The following is a 26189-nucleotide window of genomic DNA, read 5'->3' on the forward strand; positions in this document are numbered from 1 at the left end:
CAGGACTGACATCCTGGACTTCAGAAGGGCTGACTTTGTCTTGTTTAGGCACCTGCTTGAAAGGATCCTCTGGGAGACTCTCCTGAAGGGTATAGGGGCCCAGGAAGGCTGGGCGCTCTTTAAGAAGGAGTGTTAATGGCTCAGGAGCAGGCGGTCCCCAGGTGCTCTAAGAGAAGATGACGCCAGAGAAGACCACTCTGGCTGAACAGGGAGCTTTGGCTGCAACTCAGGGAGAAAAGGAGAGTTTACAGCCTTTGGAAGAAGGGGCTAGCCACACACAGTGATTAGAAAGATGCTGTGAGGCTACGCAGGGTGGAAATCAGGAGGGCTAAAGCCCACATGGAAATTAATTTGGCCTCTGCAATCAAGGATAGCAAGAAAAGTTTCTATAAGTATGTTGGTAGCAAAAGAAAGTCCAGGGAGAGTCTCCATCCCCTGCTAGATGCAGGAGGAAATTTGGTAACAAGTGATGAGGAGAAGGCTGAGGTGCTTAATGCCGTCTTTGCCTCAGTCTGTAATAGCAAGACTAGTTGTATTGAGGGAATCCAGCCTCCACAGCCAGAAGACAGAGACTGGGAGAATGACCCCCCCGCAATCCAGGAGACAGTCAGTGACCTGCTGCATCACACAGACACACACAAGTCTATGGGACCAGATGGGATACACCCGAGGGTGCTGAAGGATCTGGCTGGGGTGCTCGCCAGGCCACTTTCTATCATTTACCAGCAGTCCTGGCTGACCGGGGAGGTCCCGACTGATTGGAAATTGGCCAATGTGATGCCCATATATAAAAATGGTCAGAAGGATGATCCGGGAAATTACAGGCCTGTCAGCTTGACTGTGGTGCCCGGGAAGCTGATGGAGCAGCTAAACACCATCATACAACACATGAGGGACAACCAGATGCTCAGGCCCAGTCAGCATGGGTTTATGAAAGGCAGGTCCTGCCTGACAAACCTGATCTCCTTCTACGACAGAGCGACCTGCTTATTGGATGAGGGAAAGGTTGTGGATGTAATTTACCTTGACTTTAGCAAGGCTTTTGACACCATTTCCCACAGCATTCTCCTGGTGAAACTGGCTGCTCAATGTTTGGACAATTGCACACTTCGCTGGGTAAAAATCTGTCTGGATGGCTGGGCCCAGAGAGTTGTGGCGAACGCAGTTAAATCCAGTTGGCAGCTGGTCACGAGTGGTGTCCCCCAGGGCTCAGTTTTGGGGCCACTCCTGTTTAACATCGTTATTGATGATCTAGATGAGGGGATCGAGTGCACCCTCAGTCAGTTTGCAGATGACACCCAGTTGGGTGGGAGTGTTGATCTGCTCGAGGGTAGGGAGGCTCTGCAGAGAGACCTGGACAGGCTGGAGCCATGGGCTGAGGCCAACTGGAGGAGTTTCCATAAGGCCAAATGCCGGGGGCTGCCCTTGGGCCACAACAACCCCCAGCAGCGCTACAGGCTTGGGGAGGAGTGGCTGGAGAGCTGCCAGTCACAGAGGGACCTGGGGGGGTTGATTGACAGCCGGCTGAACAGGAGCCAGCAGTGTGCCCAGGTGGCCAAGAAGGCCAATGGCATCCTGGCTTGTGTCAGCAATAGCGTGGCCAGCAGGGACAGGGAAGGGATCTGACCCCTGTACTCGGCACTGGTGAGGCCGCACCTCCATTCCTGTGTTCAGTTTTGGGCCCCTCACTACAAAAAGGACATTGAATGACTCGAGCGTGTCCAGAGAAGGGCAACGAAGCTGGTGCAGGGTCTGGAGCACAGGTCGTACGGGGAGCGGCTGAGGGAACTGGGGGTGTTTAGTCTGGGGAAGAGGAGGCTGAGGGGAGACCTTATCACCCTCTACAACTACCTGAAAGGAGGTTGCAAAGAGCTGGGTTTGAGCCTCTTTAGCCTAGTAGAAAGCAGCAAGACAAGAGGGAATGGCCTCAGGTTGCACCAGGGAAAGTTCAGACTAGATATTAGGAAGCATTTCTTTCCAGAATGGATTGTTGGGCGTTGGAATGGGCTGCCCAGGGAGGTGGTGGAGTCCCCATCCCTGGAGGTGTTCAAGAGTTGGGTCGATTTAGGGCTTAAGGATATGCTGTAGGTGGGAACTGTGCTAGGAGAACAGTTGGACTAGATGATCTCCAGGGTCCTTTCCAACCTAGATGATTCTGTGATTCTATAGTAAATTGTGAATAAGTATGCACAGCAGATTTTTTTCCTCCACTGTTGGCACTCTGTGTACTAGTTCATATTGATGCTGAAAGGCTTAATATTCTTATCCAAAGGACTGAGAATCAAATCCATAAGATATGTAAGTACCTAACTCACATGGACATCAAGACAGCCTTGTTAAAAAAAGGCCCACAGTTTGCATCTCAGAGCATCTGTCACATTTGAGCTGCTATACTGCAGCACCAGGAAAGGTGTCACAGATTCCCCCTTTGCTTGGGTATTACAATTGGATCTTACAGAAGAAGAGTCAGTATGGCTTAGATTCAAGTCTGTGGGTGAAATCACTTTCTGTTATAACTATTCATCTCCATGAAATTGGAGCAGGGTGATTATAATTAGCATGACTGGTAAATGTAAAGTACCTTGATTTTTAAACTCCGATCACATAGGCTCATGCACTTACACTGGTCAATATCTTCCTCCCTGCATTTTTATTCATATGAGACATTTAGTAGAAATTCACTGTTACAAACACATGTATGTGATTTTTCAGAACTTCATAAAATTTTCTCAGAAACCCGTTCTTGCAATATAACATTTTTCTTTTTAGCAGTTTTCTTGCACTTTGTTTTCTTGTACTGTGCAATATCAGGTGGCACTTGTCAGCGTTTTTTATTTTCTCTCAAAATATTATATTTTCTAGAAATATTTTCTTTTTCCTCTTATGGCTATCACCTGTGGGACTTTCATGTACTCCAGCAGTGAAGAGGAACCTCAAGAAACATAAGCTAAGAAGCAACAATTTCATATTGCAGTGCTGGTGTAACAATCCTTTCTATACTGTATGTAGAACATACATGGGTCTTAATTGTGATGCAAATTCCCTATCAATTAGAATCTGTGGAAGATGGATAATCAGAGATAAGATTCAAAATAAGTTACAGAAACTGATCTGGTTTAGAGTGTTGTACAATGTATACAAGTTATCACCAGTTTAATCTTGGTAGCCTTTTGCCTGTAAAGTCAAAGCATTTAGGCTCATTTACACCAACTGTTCACATTTCAGAATCTAAGACATTCAAAACAGCTCTTGACATAACCTAGAATAGCTTCTGCTTCTTTATTTTTCTCTGCACAGTCACCTTGTAGTTCTGAAGTCTGATGTCTTGGGACCTCATAAAGCTCGGAACAAGTGCTGTGTGAGAGAGATCTACTTCTCCAATAGCACAGTGTTCCTGTTTCTACTCGGGAGGAGATGAGGTCTGTGATACATCTGATGCTCATGTTTCCTCTCTTCTTTGAGTCAGCAGGTAGGACCTGTCTGTGTTCAACATTTGGAATGAAGGAACAAAGCGTTTGCCTGTCTGGCTGCAGCTTTTAAAATAGCTGTGGGAAGCTGTTCCCTAGAGCTTTGGAATATTATGCTCATTGCTAAAGAAGGTGGAGTAGTGGGAGGAGAAAGATACTGTGGGCAATAAACTGTAATAAATGTGATTTATTTCATGTCTGCTACCACTGCATTTATGATATGTATATGTCTAGAGTCTGTGTGTGCATGCAGAAATGTCTTTGTGTCTTTATATTATTATATTTTTGTAGTACCAACTACTAGCAGTGAGCAGGCTGTCTAATCCATTGAAATAATGTCTATTTTTTCCTGTAAAAGCTAGAAATAGACCTTTGTTTCTCAAGAAGGGGAGATGATTTAACCAGGACAGTTATAGCTGGTTTCCTGCATTGTAGTCAACACATTTCTGAGTTCATAATAATTAGCTTAAGGGTGAATTTTGTTCAATTTATATTGGGGGGGGGGGGAAGAACACTTTTGATTTGTAATTTTAGTCTAGTGGCAAAATATTAAGCATTTTAATACTAAGCTGTAGATTGTATTTTCAGCCATTTGACCTTTGGGCTGTAATGACTTCATTCCCCCACAGCTATTTGCTAAGGAAATATGCCTACTTCTTCAGGCACTGAGCATATATCTGGGAGACCATCAGTTTGTGGCAATTTAAGAAGTTGCTGCTTGCAAGTTAAGGTGCTGTGGACCATGCACATGTTCCTAGCTTACCCTAAAGTGAGATGAAGTGCCTTCAATTAAACTGCTTTCATCTGTGTCTAAGCTGAGTGCTTTATTTAGCCACTGGAGCAACCCAAGAGCAACTGTACTGCTGATAGTGGGCCAGAAAAAGAGTGGTAACTTAGTAAACCACTGTAACTCGGTTGTATTTAATCATATGCCCAAAACCATGTGTCCCTGCTCCACACCTGCATGACTCCAGCCTGCCAAAGGAGGCAGTAGCAGTGAAAGTGCAGAAGGCATGCTCAGATCTTGCTGGATGTGGAATTGATGGCTCCAACAGTTTTGGAGGTGTTCATATTCACATTTGCATGTGCCATAGCTTACTGATGTACACACGCAGAGGTAAATACTAACAATTCAGAATTTTCCTCTCCCAGTCTTAACAAAACTTTTTGTTTACTCTGTATAACTTCAAAGTATTTCACAAATTACTTTTGTTTCATTACTACCTCCTCTGTCATTTTGCGTTTGTGCCAACCATGTACTGAACACAAGCTCTGTGATTTGGCAGCACTTTCCCAAGATTATCAGTGAATGCACCAGGTTCTCATACCTGAAGAATTAAGCCTCCATGGTAAACTGTAGAGAATCAGTCAGTCTTAGCCTCCCATGAATGAGACATAGGCCTCAGGCTTACTGTTGTGTGGCTGAAGTTTGATAAATCATTGCACATCTGCTCAGCTGCTGTAACTACACTCACACAGGCATACAGAAAACACAAGGCAATGTGACTTAGCTTGCATCTCTTCCCCAGGCTGAACTAAAACCACCTCATGTTTGCTCAGGTAGGAGCACACACATCATCACTTGCTGCAAGATCACTGGATAAACAGTGACATGGGAATCAATTCAGACTTAATCAGGAGTATGAGCCCTTAATTCTTTGTGACCAAGAATGATTCTAGCAGCATTTTGCAAGAGCAGGGAAGTTTGTACTGGAATCCTATGGGTGGAGTGTATGTAGCTACTTTCCTGTTAAATTTCTTTTACATTATCAACTGAGTATAATTTTCTTTTTTATGCCTGTTGCAAGCTTTTGCATAAAATTCATGTGTAGTGATAAACAGCTGCTTTGTTGCATTCGAGTGATGGATGGAGTTATGCCTGCTGATAAGCAATTTTTTAAACACTTTGGCATCTTAATGAATGAAAGATACTCTCCACTGGAAGTGAAATCATTTATATCAATTCAGAACTGACCACTCAAATCCAGGAGCCTAGTGAAGTATCTGGGGTGGGAAGGAGGAATTCTAGCATTCCACCATTGGCAGCAGTTACGTTTCAAAAATGTGTAGTACCTTTAGAGAGGCAGTGGAGAGTGTGGAGTGGAGCAGCTCTTGGGAAAGCACAGCCTGTGCTTTCTCCCAGACACAACCGGAGGCCCACAAATAAATGGAAAGATTACCATGGGGCATATCTCCCTACATACAACCGTGCATGGCCAAAGTCAGCCAGCAGTGTTAGTAATTCCTATTCCATGCATTTCTGAGCAAGAACAGCCCGACTGTGACTTCTGAGTGGCTGCTGCAGAGCAGGGGAATGCTACACTGATGCTGCCCTCCTGTCAGATTATTTCACCCTTTATTCTACCTTCTTTCTAAGATTAGTTTTCTGAAAATAAACAATTCTTAAAGTCCTGGCCTGAATTAAAATCCCTATGGTCCAAATGCACCTGTTAGTTATCTATACAATAGCCCCTGAGATAAACGATCGTGGTTGAAGACAGGTGGTTCCCACAGATGTTACACTGTGTTCAGCCTCAGTTCCAGGAAGGATGATTGAGCAGAGCCTGTTCAGCTGTGACATATTGTTGAGGTTCTTTTACAGATCTCACCCTTCAACAGGCATTGTATACCTTTTAGGTTTCCTTAAAACATAGGTTTCAGCTGTGTGGGTTTTAACAGAAAAAATATCCAAAACACACATCCTCTTCCTGTGCCTGGGGCCACCTTCATGCTTGTACAGAGGGAAGCCCCTTCATTTTGACCATATTGACAGAAGTGCATAAAAAGCAAAAGCAGAAGGAGCACTTTAACACTGCATTCATCAACACACGAAAAAACAATCTACCAAGACTAGTTATAGGCTTGTTCCATTACATGTCACAAAACAATTGTCTCTGTGCATGCTGGTGCTTTTAAAGCTGACACTGCTGTTGACTTAAAAGCTGTTTGTACCACGTCTGTCCATTAAGTATAGATTTCCATATGTACAGCACCAAGGTGAATAAATAAAATGTACACTCACACAACAACCAGAGAACTGCTGTAGTGAACACATCCGCCTGAAATTCTCACACCCCTGCCCATATCTTATTATCATGGTTTATATTTAAAATACCAACATAGCATTATCAGTTTTTCTATTAACTTGATCACAATGGTCTGAAACCATCTTTGTGTTGGTGTGGTACTGACAAATTACTGCTATACAAAAAGTGGAGGAGTCTCCCCAGATTGGGGAATGCTGAGCCCTGGTTAAATCACTGATCTGATACTCAGTAGCTCAGTTCCTTCTTCTGCCAAAGACTTGCAAAGTGGCCTTGGCTAAGTTTGGATGTATTGGATATATATGGATATATTCAGACTATCTGTTTTAGCACCAAAGGGAGATATAGATGCTTTCTAATCCAAGTTCAGAAGAGACCTGGGGCTCATATTCAGGCTGCCTTTTGCACATGCCTGTATTGCTATCATAGCTACACTAACAGTGGCCTGAATAGCTCCTTAGCGAGTATCTAAGTTACTGTCAAAGTCCATGCGCCATGCAAGGTGGTCTGAATACATCCCTTTATCTTTTTGTTTTGTCTCTGCTCCCTCATCTGTAATGTGGAGACTATAACATACCTCAGCAAGGCTATGGAGATGTTCAGATCCCAGTGAAGAGGACAACATGGCTACTTTTGTAGACAAAGATGTACTATGATGAAGCGACATAAGGGGACCTGGTTTTAGAGGAGTTTGGCATCTGCAAGAGCTTAATCCAGACAGAATATCCAAGAGTTAAAAAAGGGATGTAGAAGTTAGCAAGAGTGCACCCTGGCATCTGTAGCAGCAATTTTACATTGACTATGCTGTATTCCAGCTTAGCTATTGCCAGTTGTCACTGTATTTTACAATTTTGTCTTGCAGTTGCCTGCTATCACACATATATAAAGTACAACAAAGATGTACATAAGGGTGAATTATTGCCTCTTCTTTGTTGTACACTCTTTCCCAAACATCTGGGGCTTTATTTATGTGGCATTTAGTCTTCCTCAGAAGAGTATCTTTGCCTGGAAAAACAATATATGCAGCAGCTACAAAAGATAAGGAGAAAGAGAACAGTATGGCTAATAATGAGAACACCAACAGCAAAAATGTACAAGGTTTTGTCACAGTAATCCTGAGGCTGATGGAAAGGTGGGATGAAATTTGGCAGGTACACAGAAAAAACCCAGTAGTTCCCAAGAATGAACCAGAGAAAGAGGAAAAGGCTGAGGGTTAGATGGATGTAGTACTTGTGAGCATTCTGCCTCCAGGGATATTCATCGTCATCATCATCATCAATCACAACAGACTTGGAAAGCAGCTGCCTCATCCTGGTTGAGTCATACAGCAGGAGAGTCACCTGGAGGCATTGAGGGAGAAAAAGGAATAAGTTAATTGGCTGTGGAAAGTCTGAACACCTTCTGGCCACTGCCAGCCTCTGGGCCAAATTAAAACAGAGTATGGGAAAATCATGTAAGAGAAAGCTGAGGAGCTACAAATGAGGCAGATCCTGCTGGAAAATAATGCATTTTTTTCCCTACAGTTTATTCACCAGTGAGATTTAGGCCAGACATTGGAAAAAACTTGACAATGGTAAGGGTGGAAAGGCATGAGAACAGATTGTGTAGGGAGATGTCAGCAGCTCCCACACTGGAGACTTTTAAGAACAGATTAGTGTAACTGCTAAATGAGTTAAGTAGAGTAGTTCCGTCCTTGTAGTGGGTGGATTTGTCTCTCCTAACTCTTTTTTCCATGTCTATATAGGTGAATCAGCTAAAATAAAATTATGAAGGATCTAGACTTTGACCTAAACCCCAAATAAATTGCTTCAGATACTTGGAATGATTCTGTCAAGTTTTCTTCAGTTAAGCATCATTTTTGCAGATAGATTGCTCCATTCCTGTCTTCAGCCAGAACTGGCAGCGAAATAGGTGGAATGCCATGATACTGTGAGGTTAGGAAGGTCTGGTCTACAGGGAAATGCAGTAGAACATCAGCAAAACGTAGATTTCTAGTTTAGTCATGGCAATACAAAGTCTGTTGGTAGTTTGAATGAAGTGTAGAGAAGGTTTCAAATTTCTGTCCCCTAAATTACTTTCTTAATGTTGGTAGATTTATAGGAGACATATATACAGGGCCCAACAAGGCCAAACTTTGTGAAACCTGTGTTATCTTGCTACACCTGAAACACTCGGCCCAGTCCTCAAGGTACTATCTGTTGTAATTGCAGCTCCCATTTTTAGGTACTCAGGTTCCTGTGCAATCCTCCCTGCAGCAAGCTGTGTCCTTGGGAAGGGGACTCTAAGAAACCAACTGATCAGGAAGCTGCCTTGTCCAACCAGGAATGAAATTCAGAGGGAAAGCAAAAGATGTGGATTTTATAAGTGGCTATGGGGAGAGACGTACTGTCCAAGCAGGGGTTCTCAGCCATGTTCTCTTTCCCAAACTTACATTCTGTGCTCATTTTTCTGCTTGAAATGAGAGAGAAGAGAACCTGCTGTTTTACACCCTCCCTTCTCCATTAGTCAGTGATTAATGGTGAGAACACTGGCTAAGGAAAACCCATTTGGGTATATGTTCTGTGTAGTTCAGATTTTAGTCTGTGTACCCCATTTTCTAAAGGCAAGGCTTAGCAAGCAGATCCAGGATATCTTGGGAAGAGGATTCTCTTGCTCTTCCCCGTAAAACTGTTCAATTATGTATAAGTGATTAAATAATTGTTCACAAAGCCAGCTGTTTGTCTAGCCCAGATGTTGGCATCAGTTTGTGAAAACCAGAGATTAAAGTCCCAGCACTAACAAAGGCAAAAAAATGGTGTTTCCACTGGATGCTTCACATCCAGCTGAGTTCTCAAACCGGTAGACTTGTTCAAAGCAGCAGAACATCTTCTCAGGTTAACATTTATTTAAGGCAAGCTCATGACGCACAGGAGGGATAAACCTACTTGGCCAGTGGGTCTGAGGTTTCCACATGGGGACCTGTGGCTTGACCTGAAGTTCTGTGCAGTTCATTATCTTTGAGGTGAACTTAGCACATAGGCAGCTGCCTGTACTCAAGCTTCAAAAAGCTCAGCAATGAGAATGGGGTTAAATAGCAGATGAACATTGGTTTAGAGGAATTCAGAGAAACCTCCCAGGTGGATTTATGGATCTCAACTGCATCTCACCAGTTCCTGGAAAGTGCATTTAATTCTTATGGATATTGCCTTGCCAAGCTGTGATTAAAGCATATTCTGGCAGTTGCTCACATTGTTAATAACTGCCGAATATACATTTATGGAGCAGCATGAGATGAATTCAGCTGGCCTCTCCGGATGGTGTAAGATGGTTCAGTTGCTTGGTGAACATCTGTAGGTTACCATTGCCTTTTAAAGACTGGAGGTGGTAAAGAAATAGGTGAGGAGCCTACAAATCTGTACAGATCTGGGCCAGAATGACCTGCCATTAAATGATGTCCATCACAGGACAGTGTTCATTCAGACTTCATGCTGTACGCCTTCTCTGATCTTTTAACTTTCAAAGGTCAAGCAAATGTACTGCTCAATGAAGTCGGTGCAGTCTGATAAACATAACAGAAGGCAGAGTTGAAACAGGTGGAATTTGGTTGCAAGTCAAGCACTATGAGATGACACATGAGTTAGGCCAATCTAATTCTGACCAAATGTATTGCCAGACTGCACAATAGGTAGTCCTGCTGTCAACTGAAGCCAAATTCAAGCCATTATTTGATGTCAGCAGGAATATTAACTGACTCACCACCTTATTTAGGGTGAGAAAACCTGACTTTAAACCAGAAATAGCTAAGAAACAGTCAACATTTTTCATGAAGGCTTCAATTCATTACCATGAAGATTTTCTTTCAGTTCTTCTCTAATCTTTTCTAAACTATTATTAAATGAACTTTTGATTATACAGGTAAGTCCACTGGTGTGATCGAATGACTAAACATTTGCCAGTGGAATTCATAGCATAGCAAATTCCTTATAACAAGATTAAGCACTTTCTTTTTTCTCTATTTACTTATTTATTGACCAAAAGTCCTCAGGGGGATGATTCATATCCCAGTGATGTACTGCAGTTTGGTTAGCACTGTGAAAGACTATGGAGGATATAAAGACCTAGAGAAGAATATTCTTTCCCCTTTATTTTCATCCTGGCAAAGAAAAGGGGGTAGAAACATTATCAAAGGGGAATGTAGCTATCTCCTGTCTGCAGCATCTGCTGACTACAATATGCAGTGCTGTCAAGTCAGCGACTAGCAGATTTCCTTTCAAGGGACGGGCTGCCTGTACTGATACATTAGGCCACAACCCATCAGGTCTCCCCTTCTGCTCTGCTGGTGGCAGGCTCCTGGGAAGGTAGGCTGGGTGCTGGGTTGCTGCTGCCCCCCGTTAGCTGTGTAGGACAGCCGATGCTACCAGTACAGATGTTCCCTCCGGTAGCAGCACTTGCTGTTCTTAGCCCTTCATGCCCCAGCAGTGGGGTTCCAAAGTTTTTCCTTCAGCTCTACCTCTTTTCCTTCCTTTGTCAGGCACATCATTGAGACATCAAAAAAAGGTTTTGCTTAATCCTGCTGAGAAGCCTTAAAGTAGCTCTGCAGTCTGTTGTGACAAGCCTCTTCATGCCCACTAGCAGCCAGTTAAGACCGTCTGCAAAGAGACTGTCAGAATGGGGTGATCCTTTACCTTAGGGCCACACAAAAATATTGATCTACAGTGACCAGGGTGTGATACCTATATAGGGATGTCTCTACTTGTTAAGCAGCCAGGCTCTGGCTCAGCAAAGATATAAGTGAGCACAGTCCACTAGAAGACCATTAACTGTGGTTATAAAATGCTGTGCCTAGATTAATAAACTGTGATGCAAAGATATATTTACTCTGGAAGGAAAACAATGCTGCTGCATAGTCATTGCTTCTGGCCAGGTCAGAGTGGGAGTAAATTGAACTTGTGAAGGACTGTGTACAAACACCCGTAGTTTTATAGTATTCCCAAAGTCAGGAGAGTAACTTCACTTTTTGTCCAGCCTGTGTGTTTGAAAATGAAGAAGAAAGGTCTGGCAGGCTTGGAGCAATGCTTTTGGAAATAGGACCCCATTTACCACAGGCATCCATGTTATGTAGTCATTTCCCTCAGTAGGGATGGCAGCACAGATGCTGTGATGCAGAAGAAATTCACACCACAATGTGTGGGACAATGCTGAATGCTGAACTCATTAGTGTCTTACTTGACTGACGGGTGCTTTAGGTGCTGAAACAAGCACAGTTTAATCCCGATAGCTCTCTTCAGTACTGCATGCACATAGCTGTCTGGAGCCATCATTATGTCTTAACTAGCAAGTCAAAGTCTAGTCACACAAAATATTTTTCACACACAGAAGGCACATTACCTTTAAGCTGCCAATCACGCCACCCACCAACAGATATAATGGAATTAGTGGCTGAACTGGGCAATCTTCCAAAAACTTCATTCCTGAACAGCGAAAATTAATGTTTGTTATCTCAAGTGATCAAATAGTGCAACAAGCTGTACAGTGAAAGCTAAAGATGCTGTAAGTGAAGTGTAGTGCTTAGACCCAAGACTAGCATCCAGCGTCTGTTGAAATGGGGACTGAATTAAAGGGGTTTTGCATCTCCCACTATAGGAGTGAGGACCATGAACAAGCAAAAGGCAGGAGAAGGAAGAGAGAGAGCAAAGGTAACAACAGCATTACTGTTGTTCTGGCATTACTGATCAGAGCCAGGTACATAGGTCATTATCTTCATCCACTGCATCTTTGTTAAATGATGATTGACTGAGCTGTACAGGAAATTTTCATCAGCAATAGAAAATTCATTGAAAATCAAAACTGTGAAAAGAAGGAATTCCCATAAACCTCTCCCATGCCTTTCCTGCTCATTAGTTCCCCTGAGTGTGGGATGTTCCCAAGTCAGATGCCTTAAAGATTGGGAGCCAGTGCCCATGGGAGCACCTACAACCATTTTAGTTTCCCAGGCAGCTGACAGGGAACCACAGAAGCTCAAGTACCCAGGCTGCTTGTGTTGCTGGAGGCTAGAAGTATTGGTTGTTATGGAGCCAGGGATCCTGGCAACCCTCAAATCTACTGCTAGGAAGAGAAAGCTGGGTAGGTCTTAGGGAAGGGAGTGTATGGCAGTATAAGGATGTTGCTGGCAGTAGACACTGAAGCTTGTGATACAGGTCTGTGGCAGTGAGACTCATCTGTCCAAATATAGATGTCTGCAATGCAGGCATCCATATCTGAACTAGTTTCCTAGACTCTCTTTATAGTCAATAGGGAGAAATAGACACTTGTAAAATTTAATTCATCTCATCCTAAGATGGGCATTTAAAATAGGTCAGATCAGCTGGGCCCTGAAAGTGCCTCTTTCTCTCCATGGCTATACAAGGTATCTAGACAGCCAGCTGTAGATAGCTAAAGTTAGCGAGATGAATCCTCTGCCCAAGTCTCTTTACCCAGTGGCATCTTTAGTCAATTTTAAGCTGTTCATTACACTATAATTTTATTGTTATTGATCCCCTGTTTCAGGGCTTCTACTGATCAGTTGCAGAGGACAGAAAGGATTTTCTGTTTTCTTCTTGTTGTCAAAGTCATTTTCAAGGAGAAATTCTGATTTTCTCTGAATAATTTAGGTTTTCTAGATGTAGGATACTGAAAGCTATGTTCTGGTCTCAGTGCTAAACATCTCAGGTGGAACGTCTTGCCTCCATATTCAGAACTACACCAAACAGGAGGGATCAGGAAAGAAGTACAAATGGGGGTTTTTTTGCTGCCTTCTTCAGCTTGTCAATTTTCTCACCAAATTCACTGCTATTGCTGGTCCAGAACATTGCTGATGTCCTGAACCTCTCTTGCACTCTTCGCATAGCGTAATATAGGTGTTCTGCATTGTGGTTGCTTTCTATAGATCTTACATTAGTCACAGTACACAGGACAGTGTTTTGTGATCTGCTGTGTATAAGGGCTGTGGAGTCCAGTGGACTCTTCTACACTAAGTATTTATTACCAGCCTTCCCATAATTAAAAAGGGCTGGACTTAGATGGATTTGGACTCTCTCCCTTTTTGTTCCTATTGCAAGGCTGTAATTTTTTTGTCCATTTTGCCACTGTGTAACACTGAGACCTGTTCAGATTCCCAACTTTACAGGGGTAGGCAGCAGGGAAATCATCATGAATTATATAATTTTCAGAAAGCAGCAGCCAGGGTTTCCAGAGTCCTTGGCCCTGTAATAGCCTGCCACAAAAGCAGCTGGCCAGGGATCTCAGGGAATATATTTCAGTTTAGGAACCTAGGCAATTGCTATTTCCAATGTGTTACTGAGATTTTGATCTGAGGCCAAAAAAAAATAAATCAAGAAAATATGCCAATTTTTTTTTTTTTTCATGGAGCTATGATTCTGTTTCCCAGACAAATCTATTATGGAGTCCTTTCACATACGTAACATGACAGCAGTCAGTCTTGGGAAGGATTTGAATGACAGGCAGTGGTACTCTGTAGATTTTGGGAGAATATTGCAGGCAGATATGACAGCAAAAGAGGAGGTGAAAGGGGTAATACAGTAGTAACTTGAAAAATACAGCACTGTGGGTGAATAGGAAATATGGACCCACTGTTGACAGATGGGTACTGATATTTGTTACAGTGAAATCTAGGCACACACATCATGTGCCAATCAGTTCACACACAGCATGTGCCTGACTTATTTGGGAACATGAAAACTAGTAGGAGAGCATCAGAAGGTATGTTTTCCTTCGACTGTTAATGATGGGATATATGGACCATGAGAGATCAAAGCTCTTCTTCTAGTACAATGCTCCCTACAAGCCACAGCAATCTGTTCTGAGTGAAGAGCAATTTAACCTGACCACAACACAGACCAGTGCATGAGTCCAAATGAATAAACCAACAACCTTTGCAAGATCAGACACAGCAAGGATGTCCAACAGTTTGCAGTGTCCAAAGGATAAAAAGAGATGGAAGGCTTGGGGAAGCAGAGATACTTGCACATTTTACCTCTTGGCTACCACAGAACAACACTGCAGTGGAATCCACAACACAAAGCCCAGCCATGTGGAAAGAGCACTTGTGAGCGATCAGGATATGAGCTTCTCTAAGGACACCATTTTGGGTATTGTTGTGGCATGGCCCAGAGTGGATGACTACTAACCAAATGTCCTCACGACTCATGATTATCCATGAGATGTAAGATCAGGATGAATGAAAGTCGATACAGCATTGGCCTCATTTTGCTCTTCTCAGGTAGCTGAAAATGGCTGAAGTGCATCCCACAGTAAAGGATGGCTGCTGTGTAGCAAGGCTAATCTAGTGTCTGGTGCCCATTCCCCACCTTCTCTTCTAATAGGAGGCAGAGGACACAACATGCCAGGCCATTTTCAGTTGTTCCTGGTGGATTACTTAGTGTAGACCTGAGTCAGTCCCTGGACTGTGGGCTTTACACTAGGATCTGCTACAGAGGATTTATCTCAAAGTAATTGCTTCTGGGCACCCTTTTATCAGAAATTATATCAGCAAATCAAAGGAAACTCACAGAAAAGGTGAGTGGCCAAAGCACTGAAATGCAAGGAAAGATTATGGTAACAACACCCACTAAAGAACAAGACTGGCTCCTATGTAAAGGTACAGAATATGAGAATAGGCTTCAGACAACTATAGGGAGTGCCTGAGAGTTGAGGAATTATTTGGTGTGGATATGAATATAAGGAGTAGTACTGGGTTAAATCTGAATAGGGGAAAATTTAGATTGCCTACTGAGAAAACTATGTCATCAGCTTTCAAATGTGATTTAGTTACCCCCGGGGAACGCTGTATATAAAGGTAGTCTGGACAACATACATGTATGTGTTATTGGGAGCAATCCCTCACTGTTCCAGAAACTAAAAAAACATTCTGAAAAAAGTCTTATGAAGTGCTTCCATAGCTCTCTTTATTTTTGGAGTGTTTAGTGAAAAAGGGGGATCATCTCTATCAGTAAAAGTTAGAAAGCTGCTAAACAGTCTGTGGCTTAAATGATGTCACAAGTCTGGAGCTTGGAAAATTTGCTGAGTATCTTGACTTACACTGTGATTTACAGTACTACCAAATTTTAGAAGTGTATACTGTTAGTGTGTAATCATTACCGGGGCTACCAGCTATTTATCTCTGAATTTTAGCAAATATTATTATAATTTATTTGCTAACATTTGAAAATATCTCACAGTTTTCCTCTGCAGAAAGCAAGAACTAAAATGACTGGAGGCACACCAGTAAGTTATTCTCTGAAATCATGGTAACAGAATGTTATCAGAAAATCAGAGGCTTTTGCTTGGATAATAAATATCTGCATTTTCCATGACATTTAATTTTCCTAAAAATGTCTTTGCAGATATGTAGCTGCAGGAAACCAATATCCTCTGACAACACTATATTACAGTGACATTATCTCTTAATTTCAGTAAGTTGTGGGGGAAAAGGGCTCTATATCTGATGCAGGAGCTACGCAGAGCTCCAGGCTAATATCTTACTGTACACTTTTCTACTTCTCACTGATCTTAAAGATACTATGAACTATTCCTAGGAAATTATATTTATAAGTGGTCAGATTCCAGCCCTGGATTCATTTCTAGAAGGCTGGCTGTCAATACACGTGCAAGCTGTACCACACTTTGAATTATACCTTCCCACCCCTATTCCACAGCTCAGTCATATTCAGCCTGAGGAAAAGCTAAAGCTAAAATCCTCTTCAGGGATAAACAGCAATTTTAAGTCATGGATAAGCATAAGAGCCTAAGTGTTGAGATGTAACAGTTCAGTCCATTTCCCTACTTCCTAATTGCTCCTTAATCCTTCATTAGAACTCCCTAATTCCTAATTAGGACATCCTAATCAGAATCCTACTACAGTCATCACTGGTATTCAGAAGAGCCCAGATAAAGGAACCAGCACCAACCTTTAGCTGAACACTTTTTCTGTGGGTTTGGCCAACTATACAAGCCAACAGGTTAGGTGTCCTGACTCCCTTAAAAGTCATCTCATCTTAATGCAGACACCTAAATGAGGGTATTGAGACTTTCATGGACAGAAACGCCCATTTCTCTTAACTGCTTGAAAGGGCAACTACGGCATTTAGCTTGGTTACAGATGCATACGGTCCAAATCTAGGTGAGATGCATCTTGCCCACAGCATCTGCATGTAGAGTTCATTTGCACCATCTTTCATGAATAATGAGGCAAAAGGTGAACAACTTCTCAAGGACACCCATCTGGAATGATTGTAAGGGCTCTTGAGGACAGGACTTAAAATTTAAAGTGATCTGGATACACTTGAAAAAGGCATCCAAAATCTGTGAGATGACAGCCAATAAAGCTGAACACTGAATACAGGAGAGAAAACTTCAATGTAAATAAAAAATGAGGAATGTCTGATGGGGAGCAGTGCTGCCAAAAACCATCTGGGCTTACAATGCACCATAAACTAAATTGGAGCCAATGAGTTGGTGCAGAGAGCATCTTTCATTTTGAGGTGTGTTTACAGGAATCCTGCATGTTAAACAGAGGAGCTAATTATTCTGCACTGCTCATTCCTCAGGTCTCAGCTGGAGTCCTGTGTTTCGTCTTTTTTTTTTTTTTTTTTTTTTTTTTTTTGAGGGGAAAAAGAAATAGTTACATTGGCCAGAGGCCAAAGGAGGGAGGCAAAAATGCAAAATAAAAAACTACAGAAATGGTGACCTGTGAGGTCAGGATGAAAGAAGCAGGTTTTTGAGATCTCTGAGAAAAAAAAAAAAAAAGAGAAGATGGAGCAGGGTTATAATAGCAGCCTTCAAACAGTTCAAAGGTTCTCTTGAGTAGGATGGTGACCAATCTGTCTTTGTGACCACAGTGGTTAGGACAGGCTGTAATCTGTTTAATTTGCCGTAGGGAAGATTTAGGTTGGATATGGGGGAAAATATTTTGTCTATGAGAGCAATAAAATTCTGAAATAGGCTCCTTGGGAAGCTGTGGAATTTCCTTGAGCAAGGGCAAGTCAGACATCTGTCAGGGATGCCATGAGCATGTGAGCCTGTCTGAAAGCGGAGGTGGACTGCTGTCTTTACCTATGTTTCTCAAGTGGAAGTCGCAACCCATGTGGAGGATGTGAAGGGCCCAAAGAAAGCAATGAAGTGTTAGAAAATGATTAGTTTTAAAAAAAAAAAAAAATCTATGTTAATGGTAAGGAAAAGGTGATGCTTAAGAAAAGAAGAGTCTTATGCAGTTTAAAAATGTATAAAATTCTGCAACTCAAAGGATTTTCCTTTCCTTTCTTAAATATTTGATCTTGAAATGCTACTCACAAATCCAGCCTTTGGGGGGCTATACAGTGACAGATCAGCCAAAACCAGGTCTCACTTTCAAAAAGATGGAGAAATAGCAGCTAGATCATCTCTTCTTCCCTTCCAGCCCTACGCTTCTAAGATTTTTGCAGTGCAGTTAATACAGAGGGATCCTGATTAATGAAATCTTTTCATGTGTCAGATTCTGAGCTTCCTCCCCCAGACAGAGCCCTGTATTGAGTGAGGTAAGACACACTGGAGGGGTATTTGAGACAAATAGGGTCAGAATTCAAGCACTGCTTCCTCCCCACCACAAAGCATGGGCTGGGATTCTGTCTGAAACTGAAGTACCAACACACAGGTTTAACAGTTGGAAACTTTAAGTTTTACAACACCTTTCTTCCACCAGATGTGTTAACCTGCCACAGACTGTCGGGAAGTTCCTATTTTTAAATTGTGTTAGTAGTCAACTTACCTATAAAAGTCATGGACAGTGGTAAGGCAAGGAAAGCGAGGAGACCAAATATAAAGCATGCTGTGAATGAGAAAAGAAAGACAGGGTTATTGGGACTGGTTGAAGTTTAGAGACCATCAGTTCCATCCAATGCTTTACAGATGCTATTTATCCACAAAGTTGTGTAGCAAGAAATGCAGTGCCCTCGATGGAGCGGGAATATAGTGTTTATGGTGAAGCGTTTGAGATGATGGGACCAGCAAGTGATTTATCACTCTCCCAGAACTCAAGATTCCATTTTTTAACTCATACATTGTTAGTCCTTGTATCTGTGGAAGAGCAATGAGAGACACAAACTGCTTTTGTTGCTACTACTTCTATCTGTCTTACTGCAAGGGCAAGGATTCAGCCACTGCTGCCTTAGCCTTCATCAGCTTCAGAGGAACTGCCAGGTGACTGTGCAGTAGCAAGTAACTTTGCATCAGCTAATCCATGGCAACTGATGAGGTGTATCTGTTTGCTAAGCAAATAGTAGCTTTAATGACATTCCATTTAGTTTTCACTGATAGCTAAATAAACTGTCTTTACTGCAGATGTGAATAGTTTCTGGCTGGTCTAACTCCCTGACCCAACTCATAAACACGAAGGCAGCAGTCCCGCTGCAAGGAGTGGGACTTGTCATTAGGATAGATCAGCTTAAGCTGCATGGAAGGATGCTTTTAGAGGTGCACATAGACTGTTCCTGCAGGTGAGTGGATCTGAGGTGCTTAGTTACTCCCCAGAGAGCTGCTGGTGTATCTGAGCCCTGATATTTTCCCAGAACAGCCTGATGCTGCAGAGGATGAATGCTTACCTTTGCAGAAAGTGAGAAACAATAACGTCAAGAATAGTGTGAGCAGTCTATTTTACAAGAGCTGTCACCTCTGTGCCTAATCATGAACACTTGGCAATATTAAAGTGAAATGCTGCCCTGCAAAATGAGAGTAAAACATAATGAGGACATTCTGTGGCGAGTGTCCCTGCAGAGTGCTTCGGCAAATGGCTCAATCTGCAAGTAGATGCCTAAGTAGGCAGAAGGGCGGCAGAGGTGGGCATAGATTGCAGAGGGGCTGAGAAGGGCACGGATAAGAAAAGGAGTAGGATGTCTCCTTGGGGGCTCATGAAAAAAATCTTGGAGCAAGCATTCAGGGTTGGTTTGGGATGAGCCCTTCTCCAGGCAAACTGTGTCACGCGGTTCCCTGTGCCAGAGAACTGCAACCTCTGCGAGGCGAGTGGCATCCTCCTCACTGTGCAGGACCGTGGGGACACTGCCAGCACCCTGCGTACAGTGCCACTCTGGGAAGCTCTTAAGCACTGTCAAAACATCACCCTCGGGGTGCCGTCGAGAAAAAGCGAAACATCACTGACTCCATTTTACAGGAGGAGAAACTGAGACAGAGGACATAGAAGCGGCATCAAAATTCAGGGCAGATCTACCAGGCTTTCTGACTTGCAGACGCTTTTTGTGGGAACACACCATCCCCCACACGCTGCTCATGTTTCCTCTGCAGAGAACGAGGATCTCACACTTCAGTGCTTGAGAGACATCTTTCTTTCTCAGAAGTAGCATGTTTGTTATCTATGAATTGGTAGAGACTGAAGATATTCTGAGCTGAAGAAAGCACTTCTGTTTCTTTGTGCCACCCCCTCCTCCTCTCCCTGTTGGCTGGTCTCTCTCACACACACACATTTTTGCTCAGGCTCTCCTATCTCTTGAATGCTGTACAGTAGAGAAATTCTTCCTCTGCTTGAATAGTGTCCTACACTTGACTAAGCTCTTTCAAATGCTGACAGTCTCTCATTAAAACAACTCAGCCTAGAGCTTTCTTTTTCACCACATGTCACATTTCATGCTAGGTCCTCTTGCTGTTACATTATCTAGACTATTATTTTCATATTTGGAAGTGATGGTATTGTAGCTGAGTTGGGCTTCCGATACACCCATGAACATCACCTGCAAATAGTGCCCACAGCCTGGGCAACTCATTTATCTGGTATCCAAACGAGTGCAGTTCAGGTCTGCAGGGGCTGCACTGACTGCCTCGTGTTGCCAGAAGTCCTGTCATCACAGCGCAGCACTCAGAGAAGCGTCACCCCTCTGCCTGCGGTTTCATAGCTGCCTCCTGTTTCTGTCCTTGCTGCCCTGGCAAGTACTCAGGAACCCGGTGGGAGGAGGCATCATGTCCTTTCTTAATCATGCAGCACATGGTCTGTCTGACCCCAAGGGAATAACACTGTGGAAAGTTCTGTAAAAGGCTTGGGGGGCTCTCTGTATATGTGGGGCTGTGCATGTGGCACACAGGTGTCTGTGTTTGCTTGTGTCTAGCATCTACCTGATAGCTTGATTTTGGAGGGGAGAAATGGGAGGTGGAGACCACTCGGAGCTCAAGAGAAAAAGATAATGGTTCATTAATTCCCCTCCCAAAGCAGTCACCGGGAATGTATTTACTCATTATCTCCCCATTCAGCTACAGCCTCTTAGGTCTCGAATTGGAGGGGCAGATGCATAGTCTGGGAAGGCTTCCAGGTCCATGTTTAACAAAGTGAGACTCTCAACAATTGGCTACACAACTGGCAGGGCTCTGCAGCCGTTCTCAATGCCGCTAGCAGCACTAAAGACTGTTTTCCCTGAAACGTGTGGGGTTTTCACAGAAATGCTGTTCAGTCGGGACACACACGGTCTCTGCCTGGATTTGTCTGGGTTGTGCTGCCCCGTTCTGTTCCGAAGACAAATTGCTTATGAAAATGGTATTTGCCGCAGAGTAGCACAGCTCTGCAGAGGATGTTGCTATCTGTGCAGTTCCACATGTGGGACTTGTGATATTTTCAAGTCAGTGATATCGCCTCACAGGCTAGTCAGAAAAGCCCCATACTCTCTAAAAACACAACGGTGTGAGGGAAGTGTTTCCGGGCATGGCTCAGGATATCTGCTCTGCAAAGGTGGTGTCAGGGCATGAGGCAGGAGAGGCCCCTGCTCTGCACCTCCAGGACAGCATGTGGTGGGGCACGGGTAAAGTCCTGCTCTGGGAGGCATTAGTGAGCAAGTCCTAATGTGCAGGGAAATGTGTGAAGGGAAGAGCTTTTGTCTGGGATCACAACAAAGAGGAGAGCAAAGTGACTGTCTATCTTGCATGTTCCTTGAAATCTGCAGACACAAAAATCAGATCAATGGGTGCAGATTTTGTGTCTCCTGCCCAGCAGGACAGTCAGCTGATATAAATCTGCTATTTAGCTGAGTTAATCCTGCCAGGGTCTTCCCACAGAAGTAAATGAACTTGAAATCACCATTACCATTATGGCTGTACGTCATGGTCTCTCTTCTGATGCCTGAGCTGTTACGTCTTCCATAGCCATGCCCCTGCACTGCAGATCTTCTCCCCTCCCTCTGCTACTCCAGAGTTATCCAACCCCAGCTACGTGCCTGGCCTCAGAGCATGCAGCTGATGAGTTGTCCTCTGGCATGTGGGATGGATCTGGAGGCAGTACTGGAGATGACACCAATTCACCTACAGGCTCCTCAGATTTTATTTTGCTGCCATGATTTCTCCAAGCACTTGGAAGTTTCGAATCAGCTCAGTCTGCCCCTGTTTACTTTGAAGACAGAGAAAAGTTTCTTTCTTTTCAGGTAAGAAGACTCCTCGTGGGATTTTCAGAAGTGATTTATGAGTACAAATCTCAACCTACCCACTCTTCTTAGGTAGTATGCTAATACAGCTCGCATTACACTACGGAGTAGTGCAACCTACTCAGTAGAGTGTATGACAAGCTTTCTGATAATAAATTCAGTAATAAATGGAGTATTGTGTACATTACCATCACTCTCAAATGCTGTTTGTTCTATAGACTGTCAGGTTCCTGATAAAAAAAGATTATTTTTTTTTTAAAAAATGAGATGCTACCAGCTTCCAAACAAATTCTTCAGTTATCCCAGGTTTTATCTGCATGAACAAGCTGAGGAGCAAAACTCTGGGTGTAATCTCACAGTAGTCCCTTCAGTCACCCCATGGGAACAGTGCTCTGAAGGGAGATGACTCTCAGCAGTCTGGATGTGAGCAAATTTGGGTCAGTTGGCCCAGCCTGGGGTCTGATCATGCCCTGAGGCAGATACAGATGGTAGTGCACTAGCTTAGCAAGCAGTGTCACAGCATGCTGTACAGCAGCATGGACACTGGCGGTGTAACAAGCTGGAGTGCAGATGAGTAGCAGATATTTTCATCCACTTTTTATTCCTTCACAGTATCTGCAGGCATCCCCAGCAGTATTGATAGGGACTTTGAGAAAAGAAAGGATGAGTGTGTGTAGGTGCTGTGGTGGCAAAGCAAGTCTTAACGGGTGTCACTGGGGAACCAGCTCCAACAAGATAGTACATTTTACAGACTGGAGACGAGTCTGCCCATGGATTTGGTAGCTGTGGATACTACATGTCTTTCTGGGCTTTTGAGTGACAGGAAAATATCACTACATCAGATGGGATATGCAGAAAAGATTTGAATGGACTAACTTTGAAGGAAAATAATTAAATCTGTTCAGTTTGGCTAGCCAATAACCAAATGAGAGAAAATAACAACAAGGTTTGAGCACTCAAAAAATTAACCTGTGAGTGATCCAAAGCTATGAAGGTAGAGACATGAGATGAACTTAAGCAGAAACAAAGATTGCTTTGTCCATGAGGCTAAGTGCAATAGCAAGGAGATAAATAATCTCTTGGGACAAATGGCAGGAATCCCACCTCAGAGTGATTTAATCCCTTGACCAAACTAGATACTCAGCAGCTGGAGAATTCAGTGTAAGAAACAGCCATTCCCATGGAGGTCTCCAGCCCCAGCGCAAAACCACCATAGGAGGCCGGGAAAGTGTGATAAGACTGACTTGCAGACCAAATCCAAGCTCAGGGCCACCAGCTGTTTGCTGCAAGCCATCACTGTTTGCTTAGACAAGGTTGTGCTACTGTGAAACAGTACTTTGGTACCCAGATAAGCTATGCCAGCATCACATCACCTAAAATAAGTTCCAGATTCCAACACTGACACCAGCAATGCTGCACTCATCATAAATTATGTAGAATAAGGAGGTACTGGTATTACTTCAATATGGGGAGCATGCAGATGTAGATGTAGATGCAGATGTAAATGTAGATAGATGCACATGTAAGTGTACATGCAGATGTAGGTGCTTTGAGGGTTAGGCAATATTTTATGCCATGCCTTTTGCTACAATTATGCCATGGTCTAAATTCTGGTTTTGGCACCTTGTGATTAATTTCCAGATGTACTTTTAAAACAAGATCTAGGGATTATATAAAGAGCCACCAGTTTGCTTTTCAATAGACCCAGGGTAGTGGACTAGCCTTCTTTTTTTTGGTCATTTAATTAAAGACTGCCCTAATGTTCTGAATTTAAATTGCTGTACCAAGAATAAAAATAATTTATATGATGCTGCAGGTAGGTTGATTCCTCAGAATCATTTAAATATCAAGAGACCATAGGTGCAAATGTGGGGCTGTGCTGAAATGCTCTTTGAAAAGTATACACAAGATGATGAGAAAAAGTAAAATTAAGTGTCACTGCACTTCAGGAGGGTTTGCATTTTAATGAACAGAAAATCAATTTTGGATGCACTAGCTGATCCATAGCTAAAGCTGAGCCGATTTTGAACTTAAATGTAATGAAAACCTAAAGATAATGAGTTTCCTGGAACAGTATTTTTGAGCTGCCTTACTCATGGGTAACTTTGTGGGTACCCAAGAGGGTACTCCTGGTATAAAACAGCATAGATGAGATCAAAACTAATCCCTTTCTTCAAACAAATTTCAGAAAGATCATTTATTTTCTCTGACATCATTAAAGTCCCAGTGCCAATTTAATACTAACAGGGAACAGTGACATTTTGCTTGTAAGCAGTAGGAACAAAAATCAGAGAAAATACCACTTTTGCCTTTTTTTTATTGTGATATTCACCAATAGGCCCAGATCCTCCTCTACACATCCTTTCTGTGGGCTGTGAGGGAGCCCACTCCAGCCCGGTCCTTGTTCTAGAGGCTCACTGGGGTGTAATGAGAGTGCCACATGCTCCACACTCCTCACTGTTCATCATTCTCCAGCCCTCCTTTCCCCTGGGGCAATGATGAGCACAAACAAGTGGGCCAGAAAATGTCCTCTTCTTCCCTGCCTGTGCCAGGCTCCTATAGGTGGGCCTGGTTTGAACCCAGGCCAGGACTGTTTGTCCCCCTGCCTTGGTTTTCTCTGAAGGGTTGTAAGGCAGCAAGGAGTTAAGGGGTTTAATCATTAATACAAGTTCATTCTGAACTTTGAGAGCCTTTCAAGTGAAGCCAAAAGCAGGAATATAAAAGACCCCAAGGTAACAGCCCTAGACTGGCAAATACAGCAATTAGTGTGGGTGAAGTACCAATTATGGTGAGTGGTCAAGGGGTTTTCTTCTCATATTTGAGTGGAATTAGAAATTGCTACTGCCTAGAAGTGAAAGCAAAAGGCATTTGCAACTCGGAGTGAAAAGATGTAGTCAGCAGGAGTAAGCTGCTTTAAACCCCTTGGATTTTAACCTCCTGCTAACAACACTGTTTCCCAGATCTTACAAAACTGAAGCCTATTTCTCCTGTGCCTCTGCGCAGCTTGTACGGCCCCCAGCCCAGGTCAGGCTTCTGCTGCTTTGTTCCTTGTAGAGCAAGAACCAGCATGTTCACCCAGCCCCTGAGCTCATTACACCCCTCTGAGTCCTCCACCCTGGGTGGGATGAACCACTTGCTTTAAAGCCTGAGTGAGCCCAGGCTATCGTGTGAAAGACCTCCACTCAGATAACTGATGCTTCCTACCCACAACACGTGGCCACTTATGAGGGTTACCTGCTCCTGCAGTGGCCATTGTGCCAGGGGGCAGGCAAACTGAGGGACGAAGACCCTGCTCCAAACATCTCTGGGTGAAAGGGAGCTATTCCTGAACCATACTCTGTCCCTGACCTTGTGTCCCCATGTCAGCACACAGGCTGGCAGCAGTGTTGCTTTGCAGGAATTGCTCCTGGGGGAGTTTGTTCCCTGGCTGGCTGTGCTGCTCTTTACCAGGTGGTTTTCCTTGCAGATACTTCAGCTGAACTACATGTAAGGTACCACTTGAAACAGGAGACAAACACATTATATTGCTTAGGTTGTCTGCTGCAAAACGTATTTGGGTACTTGGCGGTGTTTGTATTTGTTTCAAATTTTACACTGGTCTGCTATAATCCAAATACTGCGTCAGGCAGGCACTGTCAGGATAGAGTTACTATTGTGTGCTCCATCAGCATGCAAAATTGCCTAGAACAGGAAATAACTCAGAAAGGAGGGGAGAAAAGGCAACTTCAGGAGAAAATTCAGGTGGATCTTGACATCATCTTAGTTCATCTATATACCTGGCTTAGCAACAGGGCTGCCTAAATACAGAAGCAATTACTACCAGAACTACCTTACCATTGCTGGCAATTTTAGATATGCACCGGTGGCAGGCTTTCTCCAGGCCGGCAGTCATGGTGAAGAACCTTTTTGGGGTGTCTGTGGGGATACAGAAATGAATATGGTTATGAAAAGTGTCTTTAACTTACTAAATATGGGTCTTTGAGAAACCTGGTCTAGTGGAAGGTGTCCCTGCCCATGGCAGGGAGGTTGGAACTAGATGATCTTTAAGGTCTCTTCCAACCCAAACAATTCTATGATTCTATGAAACATCTTGACTCAGAGTCACTCACATACTTCGGCAGGCTTTCAGTACCCTCAGAAAACTCAAATCATCCACAAATCCAGACAGCGGCCATCAGTGTGGCATATTCAGAGTCAGGCATGCCTTCCAGCAGCTTTGGGCTTGCCTGCTGGTGATGATAGAGCTTTGGGGTCAC

The 26189-nt window shown here is 43.4% G+C and overlaps 1 protein-coding gene across 1 annotated transcript; it reads right to left on the reverse strand.

Moving 5' to 3' along the window:
• Window positions 1–7488: 7488 nt before the first annotated feature.
• TMEM272 (transmembrane protein 272) lies at window positions 7489–25825 on the reverse strand. Its single transcript, XM_074931721.1, has 4 exons — window positions 25768–25825; window positions 18291–18350; window positions 11879–11961; window positions 7489–7851 (listed from the first exon to the last, which is right to left on the reverse strand). Exons 1-4 carry the CDS (start codon window positions 25823–25825, stop codon window positions 7489–7491), a joined length of 564 nt encoding a protein of 187 aa, XP_074787822.1.
• Between the last annotated feature and the right edge of the window lie 364 nt (window positions 25826–26189).

Source organism: Athene noctua, chromosome 1 (assembly GCF_965140245.1).
Source record: "Athene noctua chromosome 1, bAthNoc1.hap1.1, whole genome shotgun sequence".
Taxonomy (NCBI): Eukaryota; Metazoa; Chordata; class Aves; order Strigiformes; family Strigidae; genus Athene; species Athene noctua.